The sequence below is a fragment of the Mustela erminea genome, chromosome 10 (genome assembly GCF_009829155.1).
Source record: "Mustela erminea isolate mMusErm1 chromosome 10, mMusErm1.Pri, whole genome shotgun sequence".
Taxonomy (NCBI): Eukaryota; Metazoa; Chordata; class Mammalia; order Carnivora; family Mustelidae; genus Mustela; species Mustela erminea.
Window position 1 is genome coordinate 7,570,140 of NC_045623.1, and position 26,479 is coordinate 7,596,618.

The 26,479-nt window shown below is 40.6% G+C and overlaps 1 protein-coding gene across 1 annotated transcript in view; it reads left to right on the forward strand.

Moving 5' to 3' along the window:
- Positions 1 to 26,479, forward strand: part of WARS2 (tryptophanyl tRNA synthetase 2, mitochondrial) — an 89,873-nt gene that overhangs the window by 60,470 nt on the left and 2,924 nt on the right. The window contains exons 3-5 of the mRNA XM_032302036.1: positions 10,915 to 10,995; positions 13,715 to 13,800; positions 26,208 to 26,326. Of these exons, the coding sequence (XP_032157927.1) occupies positions 10,915 to 10,995; positions 13,715 to 13,800; positions 26,208 to 26,326 (286 nt within the window). The remainder of the gene's footprint in view (positions 1 to 10,914; positions 10,996 to 13,714; positions 13,801 to 26,207; positions 26,327 to 26,479) is intronic.

Sequence of the window (26,479 nt, forward strand, 5' to 3'; positions counted from 1 at the left end):
CCAACAGCAGGGGTGAATATTGTTAACATTTTGTCATATTTGCTTGACTTTCTTATATTAAAATAATTATAATAAAAAATAATTAAGAAGGAGAAGGCCTCTTTAACCCTTCCCCCCACTCCCTGTGCCTACTACCTGTACCCCTCCTCCCTATGTCTCTTTTCTCCCTCCCCAGGCAACCAAAATTGTAGATTTGGTGTATATCAGTCTAGCCAATTTGTGATACTTTTTACACATATAATCTCATGAATAATATATAATATTTTCATTTCTGTGGTTTTAAAAAATATATATATAAGTGATGCCATATTGGAGTACCTTTTAGCAGTTTTCTTTTTTTATACAGCAGTGTGTTTTTGTGATCTCATGTTTATGCATATAAATCTAGCTCATTTCTTTTATGTGTTGTATAGTATGCTATTATATAAATATGCCACACTTTAAATACTTTAAACATTTCTTTAAACTTTTCTGAAAACTTTAAACATTTCCCTATTAATAAATCTTTAATTTCATTCATGCATTCATTTAACAAAATTTATTAGGCATTTACTGTGTTTTGGATACTCTGCTAGGTACTCACATTGTAACAGTGAAGAAAAGAGACAAAAATCTTTGCCATCGTGGTACTTACATTCTGTTGGGGTAACACAGTATAAATAATAACTATAATAAATTAGCCAGACATATGGTGATAGGTAATACCGAAAAAAAATTAAAGGATATTAGGAGTGCCATTGAGGGAAACAGATTGTTGGTTTAAACAGTGTGGTCTGGGTAAAGCCCCTTACTAAGATGGTGTTTGAGCAAAGACAAGGTGAAGGAGTTAACCATGTGGATATCCAGGGGAGGAGAATCTGAACCACAGAAAGAGCCAGTGCAAAGGCCCTAAGGTGAGAACTTGTCTAGTGTGTTGAAGGCACACGAGGAGGCCAGCATGGCTGGAGGAGAGGGAGCAAGGAGGGAGGGTTGGACTATTGCAACCACAGATAATACAGGGTTGGTGGGAGGAGATGATCGTGCCTGCTCGGACAGGCCATTGTAAGGTCTTTTGGCTTTTACTTAGAGGTGGTAAGAAGTGCAGGGTTTTGACCAGAGAAGTCACATGATCTACATATTTAAAGGATCACTTCCGCTGCTAGGTTGAGAATAGACTGTATGAAAAGTCAGTGTAAACAAGGAGCCCAGTTAGCAAGTTATAACAGTGACCCAGCTAAGGGTTGATGGTGCCTGGGCCAGCGCGCTGGGGGAGGTGGTAAAAAGCAGTACGATTCTGAGTATCTTTTGAAGGTAGAATTAGCAAGATTTGCAGCTGGATTCAACGTGGAGTGTGAGAGAAAAAGAGACGTGAGAATGTCTTCAAAGTGTTTGCCTAAGTAACTGCATGGATGGAGTTGCCACCAACAGGGATGACAAGCATGGACAGAGCAGGTTCAGAGTGGAGGAGTGGGAATTCAGTTTGGGGTGTGTTAAGTTTGAGGTGTCCACTAGGTATCTACGTAAAGATGCTCCATCGATCGTTGGGTATATGAATCTGGAGTTGAGCAAAGAGGTCTGGCCGGGGTTATAAATTTAAAACTCATCAGTAATATAGAGTGTATTTAAAGCTGTGATTGTATCTAAAGCCATGATAAGAGATGAAAGTGCCAAACGGGTGAGTGGAGAAAAGAATAGCAGTAAGAAATCAAGGACAAAGACCTGGGTGTCTGCAGTAGTAAGACAATACTAATATGTTGATTGACACGAATATAATATTAATGCTTTATCCTAGCCACTACCCTTGCTGGCAGTGGTGCCCGGTTGCTGTGGAGTGGTAGAGGTGAAAACCTGACTGGAATGGGCTGATGCGAGGGGAGTCTCATCGCCGTGGCAGCTCCGCTGTCTTTGTCTTTCTTTATTGACGTGAAGCCATTCTCCCCACTAACCGATTTGAAAGGATGGGGAGTTGACTTTGCCTTGAGGACCAGTAATTCGCATGTGGAGGAAAATTGAGATCATGCTAAAGATCAGAAAATCCTGAAACGATGTTACCTTTATTGCCACCGAATAATTAACTGCTGATGTCTCAAGGCATAGTTGTGATGAAATGCCCTGGGATAGTTATTGAAACTGTTTATTGAGATATATCATACAATTCACTCACCTAGATTGTAAATTTACTGGCTTTTAGTATATTCACAGAGTGGTGCATCTTTCACCAAAATCAATTTTAGAACACTTTCGTCACTCTGGAAACAAACCCTGTGGTCTTTGCCTTCTCTACCCACTCCCTGGCAGGCACTGATCTACTTTGTCCCCTGTGGATTTGCATTTTTGAACACTTCCTACAGATGGAATCATATAGCGTGTGTTCTTTTGTGATTAGCTTCTTTCATTTCCCATAACGTGTTCAGTGTTTATCCATGTTGTAGCATTATCAGTATTTCATTTGTTTTTATTGTTGTATATATAGACCACATTTTGTTCATTTGTTCATCAGTTAATGGACATTTGGGTTATTTCCGATTTTAGCTATCATGAATAATGCTGCCATGAACATCTGTGTAACGTTTTTTGTATGTTTTCAGTTATCTTGGTATACACCAGGAGTGAAATTGCTGGGTCTATGGTGACTCTGTATTTACCATTTTGAAGGACTTTTAAACTGTTTTGAAAGTGGCTGCATCACTTTGTATGAGGGTTCCACCACCAGTGTATAGGAATTCCAAGTTCTCCGTTCCCTTCCCAAACCTTGTTATTGTCTGTCTTTTTTTTTATTTTAGCTATTCGGGTGAGTGTGAAATGGGATCTCAATATGGTTTTGATTTCTGTTTTCCTAATGACTAATGATGTTGAGCATATTTTCGTAGGCTTATTGGTTATTTGTATAACTTCTTTGGAGAAATGTCTTTTCAAATCCTTTGCTCATTTTAATTGGCTTTCTTTCTCTTTTTTTAAATTTATTTTTTTCTCAGTGAAATTCATCAAAACATTTATTGAACATTTATTACACATAACACCCAGAATCATTCAGCTTTTTATGTTATTTTCACATGAGCACTCGATTTTTTTTAAATTTAATTTTTTTTCAGTGTTCCAAGATTCATTGTTTATGCACCACACCCAGTGCTCCATGCGATACGTGCCCTCTCTTTAATTGTTGAGTTATAAGTGTTTTTTTGTTTTTTTTTTTTTTTAGGGGTGACTGGATGGCCCTGACAGTTGTATCTGCTTTCAGCCCAGATCTTTGTTCCAGGGTCCTGGGATTGAGTCCTGCATCCAGCTCCTTGCTCAGTGGGGAGCCTGCTTCTCCCTCTGCCTGCCATTTCCCCTGTTCATGCTCTCTGTCTATCTGATAAATAAATAAAATATTTTTTTTTAAAAAAGGGTTTTTTAATATTCAGGATACAGGTCCTTCATGAGATGAGTAGGATTTGCAAGTATCTTCTTCATTTTGTGAATTGACTCTCACTTTCTTGACGGTGCCCTTTGAAATACAAAAAAGTTTTTTCATTTTGATGAAGTCTAATTTGTTAATTTTTTTTTCTTTTGTTGCTTGTACGTTTGGTGTCATATTTAACAAACTGTTGCTTAACCCAAGGTCATGGAAATTTACTCCTATGTTTTTTTCTAAGCATTTTATAGTTTATACTATAATATAATATACTATAATATAGTTTATACATTTATGTCTGTGACCCATTTTGAGTTACTTTTTATAAATGGTGAGAGGTTGCGGTCTGGTCCAACATCATCCTTCTACATGTAAATATGTGCGTGTAGATATTCACTTACCTCACCACCATTTGTTGAAAGATTGACCCTTCCCCCATTGAACTGTCTTGGCACCCTTGCTGAAAATGGATTGACTGGGAGCACCTGGGTGGCTAAGTCAGTTAAGCATCTGCCTTCGGCTTGGCTCATGATGCCAGGGTCCTGAGATCGAGTCCCACATCTGGCTCCCTGCTCGGCGGGGAGTTTGCTTCTCCCTCTCCCTGCTTGTGCTCTCTGTTGCTATCTCTTGTCTCTCTCTCTCTCAAATAAGTGAGAGAAAATGGATTGACTGTAGATGGATGGATTTATTTCTGGACTCTCAGTTCCATTCTGTTGATCTACATATTCTATCCTTATATCAATAGTGCATTGTTAGACTACTGTACTATTACACTGACTGATTCTTGGCTTTTAAACTAAGCTTGCATTTCTGGAATAAATCCCATTTGATCATGCTGTATATAATTCTTTATATATGTTCACACATTTGGTTTATTAGTATTTTGTTAAGGATTTATTGGTCTGTAGCTGTCTTTTGTTGTCATGCCTTTGCCTCGCTTTGTTATCAAGGTAATACTGGCCTCTCTGGTTAAGTAGGGAAGCATGCCATCCTTTTTTTTTTTTTTTTTAATTTTCTGGAAGAGATTATGAAAAATTGGTATCTATTTTTTAAATGTTTGTTGGAATTCACTAGTGAAACCCCACACACATACTTAGGGTTCTTTTTTGTCATTGCTGATTGGTTAGTGACTTTCCTGCAGAAATTATACAAAGTGTCTTTGCTGTCGCGTCTGGCTGCTGCAGTCTGTTGGGTTAGCTTAGTGTTCAGACTTTTCTAAATGCCTTTTGATCCTATATTTAAAAAAAATTTTTTTTAGATTTTATTTATTTATTTGAGAAAGAGAGATCACAAGCAGGGAGGAGGGGCAGAGGGAGAGGGAGAAGCAGACTCCCTGCTGAGCAGGAAGCCCAATGCGGAGCTTGATTCCAGGACCCTGAGATCATAACCTGAGCTGAAGGCAGACACTTAACCCCTCTGAGCCATCATGTGCCCCTCAATCCTATATTTTTGACCCTTTGCTGAGAGGTTTACACAGGGCCTCAAGGTGAACCAGAGGTGAAAGATTAGGGTCTTCTCAGGTCTCTCCTGGCCACATGCATAGCCCCAGACATGTATGTGTCCTCTTCGCTGGCCCATGAATATGTCCGGTTTTTCCAAAGCACCCAATGGGCATATCATTTCCTAGTTTTTTCCTTTAAGTTTTTGGCTAGCCCCTGACCTTCCTCTCCTGGTATCAACACCTCAGGCAGCTGCAATATAAAATCACTGCTGCTGATTACTTCTGGAAAATGTCCTGTGGATAGGGTTTTTCCCACCAAGTGTGCTCTAAGTGAGGTCAGTTAACAACACACTCTGCAAATGGGGTTTTTCTACGGAACTGTCAGCTCAAGTAGTGACAGTTCTCTGCAGATGAGAATGATTTTTTTGAGAAACTCCAAACCCAGTCTTCCCTTTCCAATGGCCTGCTAGGCTGCTTTACATAGCTATCCCAGGCATGGGCAAGGATGATGGGAAGATGGTGAGTTAAAATGCCACAAAAGGGGGCGCCTGGGTGGCTCAGTGGGTTAAAGCCTCTGCCTTCGGCTCAGGTCATGATCCCAGTGTCCTGGGATCGAGCCCCGCATCGGGCTCTCTGCTCAGCTGGAAGCCTGCTTCCTCCTCTCTCTCTGCCTGCCTCTCTGCCTACTTGTGATCTCTGTCTGTCAAATAAATAAATAAAATCTTTAAAAAAAAAAATGCCACAAAAGGCTGTTGCTTCTGAGTTTCCAATATTTTTCTTAAAGAAGTACTCTTCACATTAGGCAGGCCTTTCGTTAATTTCCCAGAGTTCTGTAAAAACTGCCTTTGACATTTTTTGCTACTTTTCTCGTTGCTTTTATGGAGGAGTCAATTTTCAGAGCTTGTTACTCTGCCATTCCAGAGGGCCCTCCAGGTTGTTTTAAACACGAAAAATAAAAATTTTTTTTAATTTGAGACCAAATGTAGTTAGATTTACTAGCCTTTTATTCTATTTTCGCAAATTGAACACACTGTGAACTTGTACCCAGAAAGTTCTTCATGCCCCTTTCCAGTCACTAACTACCCCTTCCTCCAAGATAACCTGTTTTTAAACTTGGTCTAATTTGAATTATTTAGTATATACTTTTTTTGTGTCTGGCTTCTTTCACTCGACATTATGTTTATGAAATTCATCCTTATTGCTCTAGTTTTCCATTGTATGAATAGGCCACAATTTATCTCTTCTACTTGGGTGGACATTTGGATTGCTTATAATGTGGAGTTGTTACAATGAATTCTTGCACATATATCTTTGTGTATATGTGCACGTTTTTGTTAGATAGATACCTAGAAATGAAACACCTGGGACATTTGTTAAATGAATGTTAAATGTTTGTGGATACAGTCAGTTTTCAACGTTGGTATACCAATTTACATTCTCGCAGTAGTGTATAAGTATTACATTTACTCAATATCCTTGCCACACTTGGTATTATTTTTCATTTTAATCACTCTTTATGGTATCACATTATGACTTTAATTTGAACTTAATGCATTTGGCCCATTTTCATAGTGTTATCTGCTTTTTTTTCTAATAAATTTGTAAGAATTCTTTTTTTCCTTAAAGATTTTATTTATGAGATGGGCACCTGGATGGCTCAGTGGGTTAAGCCTCTGCCTTCGGCTCAGGTTGTGATCTCAGGGTCATCGGATCGAGCCCCACATGGAGCTCTCTGCTCAGCAGGGAGCCTGCTTCCCCCTCTCTCTCTGCCTACCTCTCTGCCAACTTGTGATCTTTCTCTCTCTGTTAAATAAATAAATAAAATTAAAAAATAAAAAAGATTTTATTTGTGAGAGAGAGAGAGAGCATGAGCTGAGGGGAGAAGGAGAGTTAGAAGCAGACTCCCCACTGATCATGGAGCCTGACGAACAGCTCCATGTGGGGCTAAATGCCGGGCTCAATCTCAGGAACCCGAGATCATGACCTGAGCTGAAGTCAGATCCTTAACCGACTGAGCCACCCAGATGCCCCAGTTTGTAGGAATTCTTTATGTATTCTGTATACCAATATATTCTGTATGAGTTTACAAATATCTCCTTCCACTCTGTGACTTGCCTTTTTCCTCTTTAAATGATGGTGTTTGATAAAGAGAAATTATTAAATTTGTGGTAATTTCATATATCAATATTTTTTGCTTTATGTTAGTACTTTTTGGATCCCATTAGGATTTTGTGCTGACTCAAGGAAATCAAATGCAACCAACTGATTTAATTTTTTTCCTGCAATTTTTTTTAAAAACCTATGATTTATGCAGAACATTTTCGTCTCCCTTAAAGATCAGCAGTGCTTTCCCAAGAGTGTGCATTTTGAACAACTGTCCTCTTTTTTTTTTAAGTCTTAAACTCTATTTTTTTTACTATGTTGTGTTAGTCACCGTATATACAATGGAATATTACTCAATTGTCCTCAAAAGCATCCACCAAACATCAAGCCTTACATAACTCAATTCCAGAAGATTTTTTCTTCTGTCCTATCAAACCCAGCAATTCCATTGAGTATATTTCTCATCCTGTTTGTTTCTATTCACCCATCTGCTCTATTTTCAGAGATAACAGCGCCTATTAGATATGAAGTTCTCTAACTTCTGCTCTCCACTGCTGTCTCATAAGATAAATCCTTGTCTGTATTTATTTCCCCTCTCCCTGCTTCAGGGGAAGACATCTTATAGAAAGTAGGTCTATCCCACCTTAAAAAACAAAATAAGTTTTTTTTTATTCTCTAACCCCTACTAGTTATTCCCATCTCTCTCCTTACGTATGTGATAAAATTGCATGGAACTAAATACACCCACACAATGAGCACATGTAACACTGGTGAAATCTAACCGGGGCAGATGGATTGTATCCAATTCAATTTCCTGGTTGTGATATTATAGAATAGTTTTTATGCAAGATCTTGCCATTGGGGGAAATTGGGTGAAGGTATACTGGGTTGCACTGTATTATTTCTTATAGCTATACATGAATCTACAATTATCTCAAAATAGAAAGTTAAAACAGAAGCCTTTCTAAAAGTTATCTATAATAATAACCACCATTTATTGATTGCTTGCTGTGGGCTAGGTACCGTTCTAAGCACTGCCAGGTAGATACTATTGTTAACCTCATTTTATAAGTGAGAAAACTGGGGCACAGCGCAAAGTCACTTACACAGGGTCACCCAGCTCATAGATGGCAGAATTAGTATTCAGATCCAGACAGCCTCGTCTATGGCCATACCACCCTGAACGCGCCCGATCTCGTCTGATCTCGGAAGCTAAGCAGGGTCAGGCCTGGTTAGTACTTGGATGGGAGATCCAGACAGCCTCATTCCAAAGGCAGAGCTCTGAAATGCTCTGCTGTACTTCTTGTGTATCAGTCTTCGTATCCTGTCACACTTCAGTCCACCCCCTATAATTTAGCTTCTCTCCCAGTCACTCCCCTGGAGTGCCTGGATCACCAACAAGTCTGTTGTTAGAGCACCGGGGTGGCTCAGTCGGTTAAGCGTCTGCCTTCATCTCCGGTTGTGATCCTGGGGTCCTGGAATCGAGTCCTGAGTCATGCTCCCTGCTCAGCTGGGAGACTGCTTCTTCTGCCCCTCCCCGCCCCACCACCCTCCACCCCATTCAAGCTCTCTCTCTCTCTAATAAATAAATAAAATCTTTTTTTTTTTTTTTTAATGTCTGTTGCTAAATCGAATGGATTCTTTTCGGTCCTTACCTTTCTTCCTGCAGCCTTTGATATTGTCCATACATTCAGCAAATATTTATTGAGCACGGTTCCAGACTGCTTTACTGCAGTGAACCAACCAGGCAAAGCTGTCTACAGCTGAAGGTTGTGTATGTCTTTACTTGGTATAGTTAGGGAGTCAGAATCTTCGGTCACTGCTGACTTGTTTGTGGGTGGTCAACAAGCCACCTTCTATGTTCCATGCTTTTTTTTGCCCCCCTGTGGCTAAAACAGATCCTATGGTTATTTTGTTTGTTTTGCAACATTTAGTCAGTTTAACTATATTTAGATACCATTTTCACTTTTCCCCAGATAGAAATCTGAACCTTTCCAAACAGTTGTCATGAATATGGATAAATTAAGAGAGCCAAATCCTGAAGTATACTATCCCTTTTTATATAATTATTAACAATAAATTATGAAAGTTACATTTGCCTTTTTACCTACCTTTCTCTGCATAAGAATAATTTGGATTAGTTTTATGCCCCCTTATTTGGAAATACCAAGAAGATCTCTGCAGAATATTAAATAAGTATCGTTCTCTACGTTCAAATAAAAAGCTGCTCCAAGGAAAATACTTGATTTCATGAAGACATGACGGTGGTTTCTTGCATTTCACCGAAACTGAGCACGTGAGCCGGAGTTGAAGGGAAGGAGTCATTTTGTCTCTTTCTTTCTGCGTATGTGTGGTTATTTTCTATATTTTCATTCCTTTTCCTAATTCAGTAAAGAAGAGAAAAATTTTTCTCCCGCTTTTTTCATGACAAAAAAATAACTCTTGTTTTATTAGTTCTAGTGGGAATGTGTTTTGCTTGATGATTGGAAGCAACTATAATCCTCTTCCTTCCATCCAGGCTAACTGTTTTGGTCTGATAGCTGTTTGTTTACAGCAGCAGTTAGCAATTTGTATGGACAATGCTGCTCTCAATGAAACCCAAATGCCTCTTGGAAGAAAGATGACAGAGTCAGCCCAGCGACTTGCAAAACTTTAAAAGCAATTCCTTGTCAAACATGTGAAAAACAACTCTTCCCTCTCGGCGACTCGAGTCAAAAAATGAGAAACTATCTTACACCAGATGGTGATTCCTTGCTAGTAAAATAGGCCTGGGCTCACTCGGCTCCGTTCCTTTATGTTCCCTTTGCAAAACCCACAAAGAACACATTTGGGGCCACTTTTAAGAGTTGGCAGCAGTCTCTGCGTTTTAAGGAAATCATATGGACACACACACACAAACGCCACGATGGATGATGGGCTTGGGATCCCCAGAGTCTAGAAATGAAATACATAGCCCTTAAATTCTAGGTCATCAGTTTGAACCTGGCCTGGACCCAAGAATCATCCTCTCTGTTGCCAGATTTGGTTGCTTGATTAAATTTGGTTAAAACAGATTGAGAAAAGGTTATATTTCCTTGTTGACTAGATCTCCTTTTAAAAAGAAGAGGAAGAAAGAGGAGGAGGAGGAAGCAGAGGAAGAAGAGAAGGGGTGGTGAGGAAGAAAGAAAGAAAAGAAAAAAAAAAGGGAGAGAAGAAATAGGAACTGAAAAACAAAACAAAACAAAACACTCTATAGGATGATAAAGTGATTCCTAAATTGGAAATTACTGCAGGTCTAGAAGATTTAGTCATTAATTTTAAAGCCAGTACCTTTCTCTACTATTTACATGTGAGGTATTAGAGTGGCTTTCATATATTTAGAAATTATTTAGAGAGGACTTGAATGTGTGTATGTCTGAGTGTGTGTGAACGCGCACACGTGTGCGTGTGTTAATAACCTTGGCTTTTTCTTTTTTTACACTTTAAAAAAAATATTTTATTTATTTGACAGAGAGAGACACAGCAAGAGAGGGAACACAAACAGGGGGGAGTGGGAGAGGGAGAGACAGACTTCCCACTGAGCAGGGAGCTCAATGTGGGGCTCCATCCCAGGGCCCTGGTATCGTGACCTGAGATGAAGGCAGACACTTAACTGACTGAGCCACCCAGGCACCCCTACCTTGGCTTTTTAAAGCTGGAATAGATGCCTCAGGACAAAATGAGACCCCTTCCCTGAGAAGATTGAAGCAGAGTCTGGTCAGCCACTTGCTAGGGTTGTTGGGAAGAAGATTTTAGTACTACAATAGTAATTGTATTGGTTAGTTTTAAAATTTTCTTCTGCATCCAAAATTCCATGCCTTATAGAATCAATCCCCTTTGCCTGTCATTTTTTTTTTTAAATCACCTTGATTTGGGGTGATATCAGCCACTTGAGGTAATAGCAGTTGTCTGTTGAGCCTTGCCTTATACGTAAGAAACCATTGACTGCCTTCGCTAATGTCCTGTTTTATTTCTTTAGGTGTCTGAACACACACAATTAAGTTGGATCCTTACCTGCATGGTCAGATTACCCCGGTTACAGCATTTACACCAGTGGAAGGTAAATGCCAACTATTTGATTAATAAACAAAAAGAAATTCAAAGTCCCCCTTGTGACTGGTTTTTGTTTTTGTTTTTGTTTTTCCTTCTCCTGTTTATATTCGTGTTCTGCTCTGGGAATCTTGAGTTTACTGGCCTCCCTGGTCTGTCACTCACCAGTAGCCTGAACAGCATCTTAGTTTCTCTGCCTCAGGGTAGTAAATGCAAAATAAGAGGGTTCACCAGGATTCCAATTTAAAAACAGGATAAAAATATCCACATTTTAAACTGATTTTATCTGTGTAGGCCAAATCAGAGTGACCTTTGAATAGATTTGCTAATGACCTTGGACCTACCACATTATAATTAACAAACAGTCGCAATTTCTGGATTACTGCACCCTGAAGCTGCCTGCCATCCCCATGTAATTAGCTGGCAGTAAGGCTTAAATATTTTCACTGTGGAGAGAAGGAACAGCACATTTTATTTAACATTTAAACAAGTTGAGTCCAGGCAACAGTTCAAACCCACAGAAAAATTCAGGCTGTACTTTTTCTAGGAAGTTCGACTGAGAAAGATAAATTGGATAATTCATAGTACTTCATTTCCATTTATTTTTGCAATTGGATAACCTGAGGGTAGGTAGCCCCCAAGTGCGTCAACACTGAATTTCAGTTTCATACTTCTCTCCAGCATATTTTCAGGGCCGTTGGTTTCTTCAGAAGCTGGTTCAGAAGCCTCCAGATCCATCGCAGAGAGAAACAAGAGTTTTAAAGTGACTGTGCCGAAATAAGAGGTTAAGGGGTAAAGCTGCAGAGTCATTACCTGCCAGGGATTACAAACAAAATGCTGTCATGTTCTCTACTGTATTTTGGTTTCAGCCAAGACATTCTCATTTTCAAGAAATAGTCTAAGTTGAATACCAAAATCCTTTTCAGAAGAACTGAATACTAGTTCAATGGGAATTGCTCCCACTTTAAAATCATGTCTGAGGACCTGCTGATAACACGTGACTAGAGAATGCCCGAACTCAGGTTTCCCCCCACTGTCCAAAACTTGCGCATCCCTAGGAAACCTTTCATAAGCCGAAATGGAATAGAGCCAAGAAGCAAGTACCATTTCATAAAGGCCAAAATCCTCTTCTGTTTTCTTTCAGTTACTGAAAGCGGGCACTAATGTCAGTCTTTTGGAAAAGCAAAGTGGTGTAATGAGAAGTTTTAGGTAGCAGGGGAAACCTATATTCTCGGGAAGCCTTTCCACCAGCCTGTGATTTCTTTTTTTTTTTTTTTTTTTGCGAATTATTTATTATTTTTTTAGAGAGACAGAGCATGAGCAGGGGGAGGGGCAGAGGGAAAGGGGAAGAGAGAGAGAGAAGCAGACTCCCTGCTGAGCCCAGAGGCAAAGCAGGGCTCCATCTCATATCCTGAGATCATGGCCTGAGCCAAAAGCAGGAGTGGGTCCCTCAACTGACTGAGCCACCTAGGTGCCCACTGTGGTATTTTATTTGTGGGTAAAAACATGGATTTCAAATGCCAACCTTATCCTAAAGCATGTAACTGCCTTCTCTGGTCATCCCTTCATTAGCAAATATTGGCGATGTCTTCTACAAGTCTCATACCACACTAGGGCTGGAGATACAGCCATCAACAGGACAGACGGAAGTAGCCACTTTCATGAGGTTTGTGGTCTCTTTGGGCAGAGACAATTGCACAAGCAATCAGGAAGTGTGAAAAGTGATCAGAAGGAGGGGTCTCGATACTGTAGGAGCATCTAAGAGCTTGCTTTTGATTGGAGGGGAATAGTAGAGTAGAAAGGTGGGATCTGGGCTACCAAGGTCATGGTTATTTGCAGGATTCCACAGGGGGTAACACAGATATGGGAGGCATCTGGGGCACATAATAGGCCCTCAATAAATATTAATGGTCTCCACATCTTCCCCCTTCCTTTGTAATTTCAAGTATTCTAATATAAAAATATTCTAATATAAAAAGACTATAAATTTAATGCAGTAGCACTTTAAAAAAATTGGGTTCTTTTTCCATTTGCTCATGGCCAAACTAAACTTTTATTATCTTTGTCCCAAGATTGCAAACTAGGCTTTATCATGGACATTGCAATAAAGAGATGTACTGAAGGAATTCTGGGTTCAAACTTTCAAATTTCCTTTGAGTGACCTATAGCATTCATTGCTGTAAGCCGGAAAATACTAGAAGTAACCAGAAGAGTTAAGTTTGTACCTGAGTGAGGGAACATCAAGACTAATTCAGAATTGGTTCGATTAAAATTTCTCTTTGTTTCATTTTTTAAATCCCATGACTGTTGGTATTTTGGTATCTTTTTTTAAGTGTGATTTTGGGGTGCCATGACATTTTTGTCAGCACCGTGGGGGACTTCTCAAGAGGCTTCCACAGTTATAACAATATAGCTTTCGATGTTAACTTGTCAAATTAATTAATAATGGAGTTTTTCTGATTTGGAACCTAGAGACTCTTCTCCCTGGGCTTTAATTAAATGCATCAGAAATAGGGGCAGTGTGGGACCTCTTCCAGGGGCAGTGGTGAAGTGGATTTCCCTTATTCCTGCCTCAGCCTGCAGCAGGAACCCTGCAGTCACATGGCTTTCAGTGTTGCTAGAAGGAACTGAGATATAATGGTAGTACAGTAGCTTCAAAGTTTGCTTAACGTAGTGGTATCATTGGATTCACAGCTGATTTCTTTCCCTCCTCTCTTTTCACCACCCAGGCAAAGGTTGCCACACAGAAGCATGGTGGGACCGTAGGCCTGCTCACATACCCAGTGCTCCAGGCTGCTGACATCCTGTTGTACAAGTAAGAAGCAGAGTGTACCCCTGGGTCATATGCATACTGACGAGAGAGTGTTCGAGCCCATCCCCAAAAGATTTGGCTCACAGGGAATGGAGCTATACAATGGATTGTGTGAACCAGTTTGTGTCTATTACCCAGTAAAAGGTACAAAATGACAGAAGGCTGTTTTACTGTGAAACTAGTAACATGAAGGGCTAACACTTACACAGCACTTACTATGTGTTGGAAACTATTACAAGTGCCTAGCAGACATTCACTCCGTTAATCTTCACAACCACCTTGGGAAAGTTGCACAACTATCATCCCCATTTTACAGATGAGGAAATGAAGGCACGGAGTGGTTAGTCACTCACCCAAAGTCATGGAGCTAGCAGAGCTTGGGCCCAGGATCTGAGTGTAGAAAGCTTAGGTAGAGGACTATGGTGCTTGTAACCACACTGCAGTATAGACTTCCCTGGTAATAATTAAGCGTCAAGAGTTTTAAGTGTTATTCTCTCAAGCAATCTAGATTGTAAAGCAATGCTGTGTAATAGAACTTGCCTGCAATTATGGAAATGAATCTGTGCTTTCCAAGACCTTAGCTGCTAGCCACAGGACATGTTGGCAGAAGAACTGAATTTTAAATTTTACTTAATTTTAATAATTTAAATGGAAATAGCCACCTGGATCTGATGGCTACTGTATATGATCAGCTGTTGAGAACAAGTTTTTCAACACGCTAGGGTGTTCTACTTTTTCCTGGACCCATAATCCCTCTAGTCAGCCAATGCTGTCCCTTTACAGGTCTCAGGCCCTACAACCAGAGGATGCTGAAGCCTGCCCTATCTGTACTTCTAACCCTATCCCTTTCCCAGTCCTTTTCTGCCATCCCCACATCACCTCCCTTGCCCCGCCAGTTAGCCTTCTAGAGATAAAGCTTCCTAATAGGCATGCTCACAGAGTCAAGCCTCACTTCTGAGGAAAAGGAGAAACTCTGTCAGTCTGTTTTCCCCTGAAGCCTTAACCCTGCACAAGTGATTCTTCCCTAGGAAAACTAGAATTCTTTGCATGTAAATATGACAATAGCATGGAGATGACAGTATCTATACCTCGTAGTATGACCCCAGAGCCCTTGTGCCAGTATGATGGAGGCAACCATCATACTGTGCGCTTAGCTTCACAAATCAGGAACGTCCTTTAATACATGCAGGCTATCTTTAATTCTGCTCAAAACATATACATGAGGATTGTGTGGTGTTTGTTGTATTAATTTGAATGTTGGATTCCTAGCAGCATTTATTACTTTTAGTAAGTAACTTTTGACTTATCCTGGAAATCTAGGATTTATCTAGGATAAATCTAGGGAAATCTTTTTCTCCAGGAGTAGCAAATGGAAGTCTAATAAAGGTCTAATACATTTCCCAGCAAAGTAGTGTGTTTTCTCACCTGTAAAATGGGAATATTAATTATAGTTGCACAGAATTAGTCAAAGATTAAAATGAAATATGGGCCAGGGAGTGCTGTGACTGCGAGCTGTCATTTGGTCATGTCTGGTGATGATTGTCTCTAACGATCACAGTCTTATGTCAAATTTCACTTTCAGGAGAGACTTTTTTTTTTTTTTTTTTTTTTTTAAGAAAGAGTGAGTGGAGACAGGGGCAGAGGGAGAGGAAGAGAGAGACTTTTTTTTTTTAAAGATTTTATTTATTTATTTGACAGAGAGAGAGATCACAAGTAGGCAGAGAGGCAGGCAGAGAGAGGGAGAAGCAGGCTTCCTGCTGAGCAGAGAGCCCAATGCGGGGCTCAATCCCAGGACCCTGAGACCACGACCTGAACCAAAAGCAGAGGCTTAACCCACTGAGCCACCCAGGCGCCCCGGAAGAGAGAGAATCTTAAGCAGGCTCCACACCCAGTGTGGAACCTGAAGCTGGGCTCAATCTCCTAACCCTGAGATCATGACCTGAGCCAAAATCAAGAGTGGAAGGCTTAACTGACTGAGCCACCCAGGTGCCCTGCAGAATTTTTTTTTTTTTAATTTACTTATTTGAGAAAGAGAGAGAACATGAGAAAGAGCATGAAAAGGGAGAAGGTCAGAGGGAGAAGCAGACTTCCTACGGAGCTGGGAGCCCAGTGTGAGACTCGATCCCGGGATTCCGGGATCATGACCTGAGCCAAAGGCAGTTGCTTAACGCACTGAGCCATCCAGGCGCCCCTGGGGGACTTCTTTATAGAAGCAAAGGCTGAAGTTTGTCAGCACCAGGAAACGGAAGCTCATGAGCACAGGTGATTTCCTTAACAGTTCAAGAGCTTTCCTGTGCTGTGAAAGAGAGTAAACTTGAGCAAGAGTGATTGTCTCCTTTGTGATACTATGGAGCACAGAGTCAGGGGGAACTTTGCCAGTCCTCTCCTGCAATTCCCTAGCTTTACAAACACAGCCCAGGGAGGGTAAGCACTTTATGCAAACCTGCACAGCCAGTCAGTGGACAGTGGAGCATCTGGGCCTGGTTATGGTCTCCTGAAGCCTATGCTGACCTTCCTTAAGGAACCAGTAGTTATAGTCAGGGGCAAGATCATCACATAAGCAACAAGGATGATGAGCTGATTTTTTGCTCATTGCCCAAAATACAATTAGCAGAATGATAACATCCTACCATTGCTTTCATCTTTGAAGTTACCATTGCTTTCATCTTTAAAGTTAGGAGCCAATGGGGCATAGCTCAAGGGGTTATTGAGCAAAGAATGTATGAATTGGTATCACCTACCATATGCTCAGTACAAATGTTTCAAGAGTACAAGCAACATTTTAAGAGGCTGACACCCGGCAAGAGTAGCTCCTGATCACTGTTTGCAAGCCAGGCCTGAGGTTGTGAAGGTCTTCTTTTACAGAAAGAAATTTTGGATAATTATTTCTCACATTTAGTTAATGCTTCCAAGGATAAGTTGCCCCCCAGGTAACTTCCAACCTCAGTTACCCACCCCCCCAGCCAACTCCCGGGAAGCAAAGAAATTCCCATACTATACATATCCCTTCTTTAACTCTTACTGATCCATTTGGTAGTTAGCATCTACACTAAGAATGCCATGCAATACCTTTCTTTTTCCTCTTTTCTAAAAGGTAGCTAGGGTAGCAGATTGTTATGTATCCCCATCAGGTTTCTGATGTTTTATATATAATTCATTAAGCAGAGAAATTTATTTAAAGTATTAAAACCAGGTAATTACCTATGTTCAAGATGACTTCCTCCTACCTTAGCTTGCAACCATCTACCTGCAATGCCATAATTAGATCATGTGGAACACACAGCGGCATGCTCCTTTTCTTAAGAGAAACAACCCTGCATTTGCCTCCTATCTGCTCTCTGGCCAGACCTCGAGCCTCTGCACATTCTCTGCTTGTAGGCTCTGGTCCTTTGGGCTCCTTTCTCCTGCCTTCCTCCTTCAGACTGTCCCCCTGGGGGCTGTTGCTCCACACACGTATCCCACATTTCTTGGGCATGTTTGTCCTTTGGACCCCTCCTAAGTATGCAGACAAGTACCATAAAACCAGTTCTGGTTTCTGCAGCATTAATGCTGCTAACGTACATTTCTTATCTGTTTCATTATGCTTCGCCTCCCAGGCTTAGAAATGCCTAACTGCTTCGTATTCAGTAGCAGAGACAGGACTCAAACCCAGGTCCGATTTTTAGCCTGTGCTGTTGTTTTCCCTACCGCACAGCTCAAGCACTTGGGGTATTTTTTGTTTGTTTTTTGTTTCAGATAGTTCTAGATTTGGAAACAGGTCATAACTGGAATGTCTATGAATATTTACATTGTAAATATAACAAACAAGCAAGTTAGATGGATTCAAACAACATTTGTATTTTCTCCCTCCAGCCAACCTCTTTGTAGCCTCTTTACCAAATGTTGATGCAAACCGTGTGTAGATTTTGTGTTTGCTTTTGTCAATAACAGCACTGGAGTAAGTGGGACATGGTGGGCCAGAGAATAAACACAAGGGAAGGGAATGAAAGGAGAGCCTTCCAGATAAGCATGTGAAAGATTTATTCCATTGTTTTGGTAGAACTTGGTATGAGACCCAGGAATGGAAAGCTGAGACTGTCTTAGGCTTGAGAATATAATAAAATAGCAGATATTTGAAGAGGGACAAGATACTGAACAATGGCATTTGCTCCACGTTTTTATTTTGCATCTGCATTCTTTTTCTGAATATCCAATTTCAAATAACTGACTATATATTTAGTAAATGCTTCTGTCTCCCTTCCTCTCTCTCTCTACATACACACACAGTTTTTATTAACATATAGTAAATACATGTTAAGTACCTGCGGTGCTGCTTATCCAGAGAAAGGCTCTCTGCATGGACTTGAGCGAAGGGAAGGAAGGAATTAACAGAGGTGGGCATAGTGGTCAGGCGCTACACACAAGCTAACTATTCAGATTCTCCGAGCGGCTCTACAAGACAGGTAAGGGATATCATCCCCATTTTACAGATAAAGAAATGACGTTTGAGAGAAGTGCTACTAAGTCTGCTCAAACAGACATGAGAGCGATCGCCTGGGCTAACCGGTGTCTCTTCTCCGAGAACACAATCAGAGGACCATGGGAAGGGGGTAAGAAGAGAGTGAAAGCAAAAGCTGACATGACGTAGGAAAATGAGCAAACAGAGGCCTCAGGAGCTGTGAGTAAACAGAACCAAAGCCAACCAAAATCAGAGCGTAGAGAGGATGACGACTGGTTGGCAAGCTGCACACTTGCTAATTCCAGAGAAGAGATGAATTGACCATAATGTCTGAGAATGCCATCGAGGACAACCGAGATCATCTGTTCCTAAAACTGCTTGAGGGACTTCTGGTTCTTGAATTACACCCTTTCTCTGTGAGGCCGGTCTGTCCCAAATTTTTGTGAGATCCTGAAAGCTGCTGGCCAAACCTCATTGTAGCCATCTGCCGCCATCCACATACTCACCCACAAATGCCAAGCAGGACTGTCTTCTCTCCATCACTTTCCAGCTCGAGGGTGAGAACCTACGGTAAACCAGAAGCCTATGGAAATGTAGTTTCCAGGCTGCGAGCTCCTGGAAATTGACAAATAGCACAGAAAGAAGAGGGTGGTGCTGAGATGTCCACAGATAACCCAATCCTGGAAGCAGTGGGAAGTGCTTTGTGGTTTTCGGGATGGAGTGAGATGATCTGATTTATATGTTTAACACGGAACTGATTGAAATACAGAGAATGACTTGCAGGGGGACAAGAGCCGCTGGGGCTGTCTAGAGGCTCTTTCACTAGTCTGTTTGGGTCATGATGGTGTCAGTGAAGATGAAGTCAGTAAGCTAATGCAGGAGGTAAAAGGGGTAGAGCTTCATAATGGATGGATGGGTATGAGAAGGAGGTCTCAGGTCATCCCACCGTTCTGACTTGTGCAGTTGGATTGATGCTGTTGCCATTCATGGAGATCACACCGAAAGAGGACTAGCCAGAAGAATTTATAGCTTCGTGTGGTGTTTTCTCTACTCCTGGAGTTTGTAACTCCCTAGAGGGTACAAACCTTCACTATATCTCTCACAGGACCTAGCACAGGCCATGCACATCGTAGGTGTTCAGGAAATAATTCCTAAATTAGAGAGTCATTAAGCATATCCAATAAGGAGCCAGTGATGGTGAGTTCATCCTTCACGAAAGGAAAAACAGCAGCAAACTCCACCCAACCCAGGCCGGTTAAAGGCAGCAGCACTGAAAACTCACAAACACAGCCAAAATAGGAAGGAATGAATGAATAAGAGACCCGCTCTCTGTGAGCAGATACATGTAGGCAATGATGATTCATCTGGACACCAATTCTACAGGAGGGTGAGGTAGATCCCAAGTCAACATGAATAGAACAAGGAAACAAGCGGAAGAAAAAAAGGAGTTAGTCACCAAGGAAGAAGACCAGATGCGTTATTATGTGACAGAAGTAATAACAATCAAAATTATGAAAGGCTTTTGTTTTCCATTGGGTCTAAGGAAGAAGCACAGTCAGGATAAGAAAAAAAAAAAAAGAAAGAAAGAAAAGAGAAGGAAAAAAAAGGTAAGAAATGAAAAAGAAAAAGAAAGAAAAGAGGAAGAAAGGAAAAGGGAAGAAAAGAAAAACTGGGGGGGAAAGAGAAGGCATTAATATGGATAGCATTATGTAGGGTATAAATTTTAAAAGAGCAGCTCTAAATTATTTGAAGTGAAAGGAAGATGATGAGGAGAGAGGTTGAAAATGTGAAGAGAATAAGCCCCATAAGTGAGCAGAATCAAAGACAGGCTGAATTCATGTAAAGTGTAAATTCAGTGGATGAGAAGTAGGGGCCAAGATAAATTATAGGAGGTGAAAAGAGCAGCAGGAGCAGAGGGAAGAAAGGCTAGAAACAAACAAACTAAAATCAGATGAAGAAGCCAAGGCGAGCAATAGGACCAGGTGAAAAAAATTAAAATTTTTTAATCTCCTTTTTTTTTTAAAAAAAGGCAAAACCTCACAGAATTGTAAGAAAAGAGGCAAGGATCTCACAGAAAGCAAAGATGCATGTAGAGTCATTATGAAAACTAAATGTGTTTTCTGTTTAGTTTGGTTGCTTTGTGGATCTGGAACCATTTTGACATGTGGAAATATTCATTTTGATGTGCCTAAAGTGTATTGATTATGGTAATTGTTTTTTCTGTGTTAGCTGCAGTCCATTGTGATTTCCTATGGGCTACTGTAATTGCTTTTTAACCTGCCCTGTTGGCTAATTTGGTTTGGGGGAGTCAGAGTGACCTCTGCACGTCAGCCTCACTAGAATCACAAGGCGGGAGTAGCAGAGTCCAGTCAAAGGAGGGAGACTTAGAAAGCTAGGGTCGTGCGCCTGTACCTCAGAGAGGAGCGCATGCGGGCTTGTGGGCACTGAGGGAGCATAAAAAGGAACGTTGTTGGTTTTACCACTGATGAAGCCGGGGACCTTCTTCTGATCCAGGCTGTGTGGAAGAGATCAACGGACAAAGCCCTAACGCTCGTTATATTGAATTTCCTAAATTCATATAGGACCTCAGAAGGAGAGAAACCACTTCCTGATCTGTTGTCATGGTCCCTATGCTCTCTGCCTGCCTGCCTTCCTTCTTCCTTCCTTCCTTCCTTCCTTTCTTTCTTTTTCCTTTCTTCCTTCCTTTCTTTTTTTAGATTATATTTATTTATTTGAGAGAGAGAGAGAGGGAGAATGAGTGCAAGCAGGGGGAGGGGAAGAGGGAGAGGAACAAACAGACTCCCCGCTAAACAGGGAGCCTGATGGCAGGGCTCGATCCCAGGAACCTGCGATCATAACCAATGCCACAGTCAGACACTTAGCTGACTGAGCCATCCAGGTGGCCCCTATGCTTTTTCCTTTCCATTCATTATTCTGTCGCTGTTTTCTTTAAATTAAAGGGGTTCTCAGATTCCTTAATAACATGCCGTTCATATTTGGGGATTGCCTAATCAGATAGGTCAAATATGTTTTCTATCTGTATCAGGATTGCTGCTGAGATCTGTGACTATCCCTGAGATTATACGTTAGTATTTATGTTTGTGGTGTAAATCACCAGTCAAAAAAGGAAAACGATCCTGGTTTGAAAAAAAGTCACAGTGGACCTCACAGTGAGGTCCCTGATAGGATCAGTCTTTCACTATTTTGTCCTTCATCAGGTCAGATATTAATGAATATATATTCTAATCAATAGCTAATGTTTATTGAGCTCTACTGTCAAGTACTCTGCTTGGTTATCTCATTTAATCCTTGAAACAGTCCTGTAAAGTAAGCATCATCATGACCCCCAACTCCAGACAGAGGCTCAGAAAAGTAGGAAGCTGGGCCTATGATGGCTCATCCTGTAGCTGGTGGAGCTGTGGTGTAAACTCAGGTAGTCTGACTCCTGGGTCCGGCCTCTGATCCTCTAAACTAATGACGAACTGATTTCATTGTGATTTTTCTATTGCTATAAAACTATCTCGGTCATAGTGCCCTCTTCTTGAGATCATTCCCTTATTCAATAAATATTTACACTTGATCTTAGCCTAAAGGTCAAGAAATGATTACTTATTCAATAAATATTTCTTGAGCTCTGGGCAGCTGTAGTGGGGATTAGAAATTAAGAACAAAACAGACAAGCTCTCAAACTTATTTTTTAGCAGGAAAGAAAACAACATACAATTAAATAAACAAATGAAATAAAATAATTTGATTAGGACTAATACTAGAAAGAAAAGAAATAGGATATGTGGAAAGGAATAAAAGGGAGGGGTGCCTGGTTGGCTCATGCAGAACAGCATATGACTCTTGATCTTGGGGTTATGAGTTCAAGCCCTGCATTGGGGGTAGAGATTTCTTGGTTGGGGGAAAAAGGAAAGAATAAGAGGGAGAAACCAACTTTGGAGAGTATGCTTAGGGAACACTTCTCTGAGGAGGTGATATTTAAGCTTAGACCCGAAATAAAGGAACCAAGGTGTTAGAGGTATGGGAGGAACATTCTAGTAGACCAGAGGAAGTATCTCCACAGACCTAACTCCCTGCCTCAGATGTTTGACCTGTAAGCTATCCAGGATACATGATTTCGCTGTCTTTATAGTCTTGCAGAGAGAGAGTCAACAGTTTATTTCAATGTTCTAATGTAGTTTAAATGATCTTACATATGTTCAACAAGAAAATAATTAAAAATCACTGCTACTATTTCTGATCTTGTGAACATCTTAGTGCATTTCCTTCAAATCAATTTTTAAGCTAATATCTCTTCTTTGTCTTCCACGTACAAGGCTCTAGGCTACAAGTTTTGCATGCATCATTGTATTCTCTCTTCACACAACTTGAGGAGTAGGCAGTTGTTTTAAAATGAAAACACAAGGGTGAAGAGGTCAAGTAACCTGTCCGGGCACATGCAGCTGGTCAGGATGGAATCTGACCCCAGAACTGCCTGACGAGAGTCCCCACTCTAACCACCGTGGCTTCTCCTTGGCGTGAGTGCAGGTTATATGTATTTTCCCCCAAATTTATATCCTGCTGTTTTGTCTTCTATTTTTCCTCATCATTAAATATTGACAGGTTTTTTTTTTTATTCCTTGTTGTCTGTCTCATGCTATACAGACAGCGTTCTTTCCTTTGACCTATTCCGATGATTCCAAAGGTGTGCTTTCTGTGTTTAAATCAGTAGTGATCATCTTTTAATGAAGACCACCCACTGAGAAGAAATAGAGGCTATTTATTCAGAGCTTGCTACAGCAGGGAAAACCTCCACCATCCCTTGGATTTCGTGTTTCATGTTTCAAAGAGACTTGAAGGCAGGCAAGGGAGTGGAGAGGCTTTGTGGTGGCAAAAGGGAAGATTCAGGTATGCTCTGATTTGAGGTTGTTGCCACAGGGAGGCTGGAGGCTGGCCAACTAGAAGGGAGACTCTTATGTGATTAGTTTGGGGAGTATATGTGACTTTCCCTGGTTGGTCCTGAGTTGGAGGAAGTGAAGACAAAGAGTCAGGGACTTGGCACTCATTAACGGAGTCTAAACCATTCCAGGCCAGAGGAGTTGAAATCAGTGTCACATAATGAATGAACCTCTAGCTGTATAGACAATGCATCTTGAGCACCGTTTTTTTTTTTTTTTTTTTTTTTTTTTAAAGTAGACTCCATGCCTAGCACGGAGTTCAGTGTGGGGCCTGAACTCAGGAACCTGAGATCAAGACCCAAGCTGAGATCAAGAATCGGGAGCTTGGGGCACCTAGGTGGCTGTCAGTTAGGCCTCCACTATTGGTTTTAGCTCAGGTTGTAATCTCAGGGGTTGGGTTGTGAGATCAAGCCCTGCCTTGGGCTCTGTGCTCAGAGTCTGCTGAAAGATTCTCACCTTCTGCCCTACCCGCATGCTCACGCCCTCTCTCTCTCTCAAATAAATCTTTAAAAAAAGGCGGGGTGGAGGGGGGTGCTTAACTGACTGAGCGACCCAGGCGCCCCTTGAACACCTTTCTGAAAAATGATATACCATTTTAGAATTCTGTTCCCTACCTAGCTACTGTGATTTGAAGGGTTATGAGATTTTAGACACTGTGCTAAGCACCATACATGCCTTGTCTCAGTTTATCTCCACAACAAGAGTATGGGGTAAATATTTTTATTCCCATTTTGCAGTAAGAAAGTTGCCTATGATAGAAATTGTATGATTTACACAAAGTAACACAAAATGAGTGTCAGAGTCAGGATTTGAAACTGGCCTATCCCCAAAGCCCGTGCTCTTAAATGAGTGCTATGCTGAATCTCTCGTGCTCGCTCTCAATCTCTCTCTCTCTGTCTCTCTCTCACACACACAGCCCAGCTACATGAGTATTTGAGGGGCTATATGAAAACATAACTAATGTTCAGAGGTTTTCTTTAATAAATAAAACGTGTTACTTCCATACAAAACAAGTGTCAAGGAGTTGCTTTCAAACCTATTGCTTATTCTAAACTTCAGAACATTTATCAGCATTTCTTAGGAAATATACACGGAACTATTTTATGACACAAACAAATATTAGTTTCACTAACTAACAACCATAACTTGCTTTTGACCAGGAAGTACTGAATATATATTCACCAGACTTGTCTCCCCGGGACTTCTGGGTTATTATAAAAGATAATTTTGCATCAAATTGAATACAAATAATATTAATGTAAATATATAAACTTGAATCAAAATTTCCCCCATGTGACTATTCAAAAGAACCTGCTATGAAATCATATAAATTCCTTAGGTTCTATAACTGTAGTACAGGAATGTTCTTATGCAGCTATTAAAAAATTCTGTTAATGAAGACCACCTAGAAACATGGGAAATATCTATTAGGTTAACATAAAAGATAGTATGCATATTATACTGCAGTTATGTAAAATTATACATCCACATAGACAAGAACAAAGACTGGAAGGTAATTTGCAAAAAGAAAAATAATTGCAAAATAATGAAGGATCTTTCAAATTTTTTCAAAATGCTCTCCAGTGTTTTACTATATTAAAGTAGCTAGTTTGGATGCTAGACAGCTTTATTAAGTGGACCAGTAGCCTGTGGACAATAATTCACAAGGGAAATAAGAAGATCTCTGCCAGTTTTTTGAGAACCACTCCTTAACCGGGTATAAGAGGTTTTCCTCTCCATAACAATGGAGAATAATTTTCCTTCTCTGAAGCTGTTTTGAAAAGCTGTTATTTTTCCACTCAAAATGTACCATTTCATGTAAATATTCACGTTGACTTTCAGGCAGCTGCTTTCACAGGAGGAACCTTAAACTCTTTTGATCAAGAAGTGATAGCAATTTATTCTCTTTTTATTAGCAAGTGTAAACTTAGAATCAAGTGTAAACTCCCCAGCCAAGCATTAAAGACTTAAATCTTAAGTCTTAAATAAAAGACTTAAAATCTCCTGTCTCTCCCTAGTAATACTTCGGGAGAAAGTTTTCCCCATCAAGACTGCTCTGTAATGGTTAATTCTTCCCTTGTTTGATGTACCTCATTGAGATCCAACACCACAGATTTTATATATGAGATTAAAATAATGGTAAACGAACTCCTATATTCTAATATTTTTGGCTCGCATCTTTATTTTTTAATAAAATATTATGGGATAAAATTCAGGTCTCCTCTGTTCTTTTTCCCAGAACCATTTTCCTCCCTCCTTCTCTGGAGATGGCTACAGTCATGGATTTGGGGAGGAGCTTCCAGAATCTTATTATACTTACACATGCAGCTGTAAACAATATATTTTCCTATGTACTTTTAAGATTTATGTGTCAGTGTACTCTACATGTCTCCTACAACTGGATATTTTTTTCATTCAACGTTGTTTTTGAGATCTCTCTATACTTTACTGATAAATATGTTCGTTTAAGCTCCCCGTGGCATATTAATTGTACTGTGATTGCAATTTACTGGAAAACGAAGGAGCCTCTTCCAGAAAGATCTTGTTACTCCCCTTATGACAGGGAGGAAAAACTCTTGCCTGAAGAGCTTTCTGCCATCTTTGATTTGCAGGGTGGGGTGGAGTGGCTTTCAAGTGTGAGCACAAGCGCCGAAGTAAAAAGCATCTGGTCGAAGCTCGGATAATGTGTGCTGACTGGGTGAGGGAACGAGGAGTGGTTTTAAAATACAATTATGCTTCGAGCATATGCTCTTTGAGATACCATTCCTCCCTCCCAGCAAGATCCTGTCACACAGTGTTGATGGCTGTATTCTTCTGCTATGGAAGAAACAGAACTAGAGTAGACAAATGTCTCTTTGGCATTAGTCCGATACATAGATAAAGACTTGGGTCTCAACATTCCCTCTGTAGTTGGTGAACATTTGTTGAACACCAACAGCGAAATAGGCACAGGAAATGCAGCTGCTTGCAAGATCATTTCAGTATAAGCAGGAGCCTTGCTGAGCTTTTCTGTCTGTCTTTTATTAAAGGTCCACACACGTTCCTGTCGGGGAGGATCAAGTTCAGCACATGGAGCTTGTGCAGGGGCTAGCACGAGAGTTTAACAAGAAGTATGGCGAGCTCTTCCCGGTGCCCAGGTCCATTCTGAGTAAGTAACAAACACAGCACTGTTAAATCAGGCCAGTTTCCAAGACGGGATTGGATAATGGACTGGGGCTTGGAATTTCCTTGGGACTAAGCTTGGCTTTCTTGTGGACTGGCTTCAGGATATGGAACTAGGATCCCCATCTTTTTCTGTCCT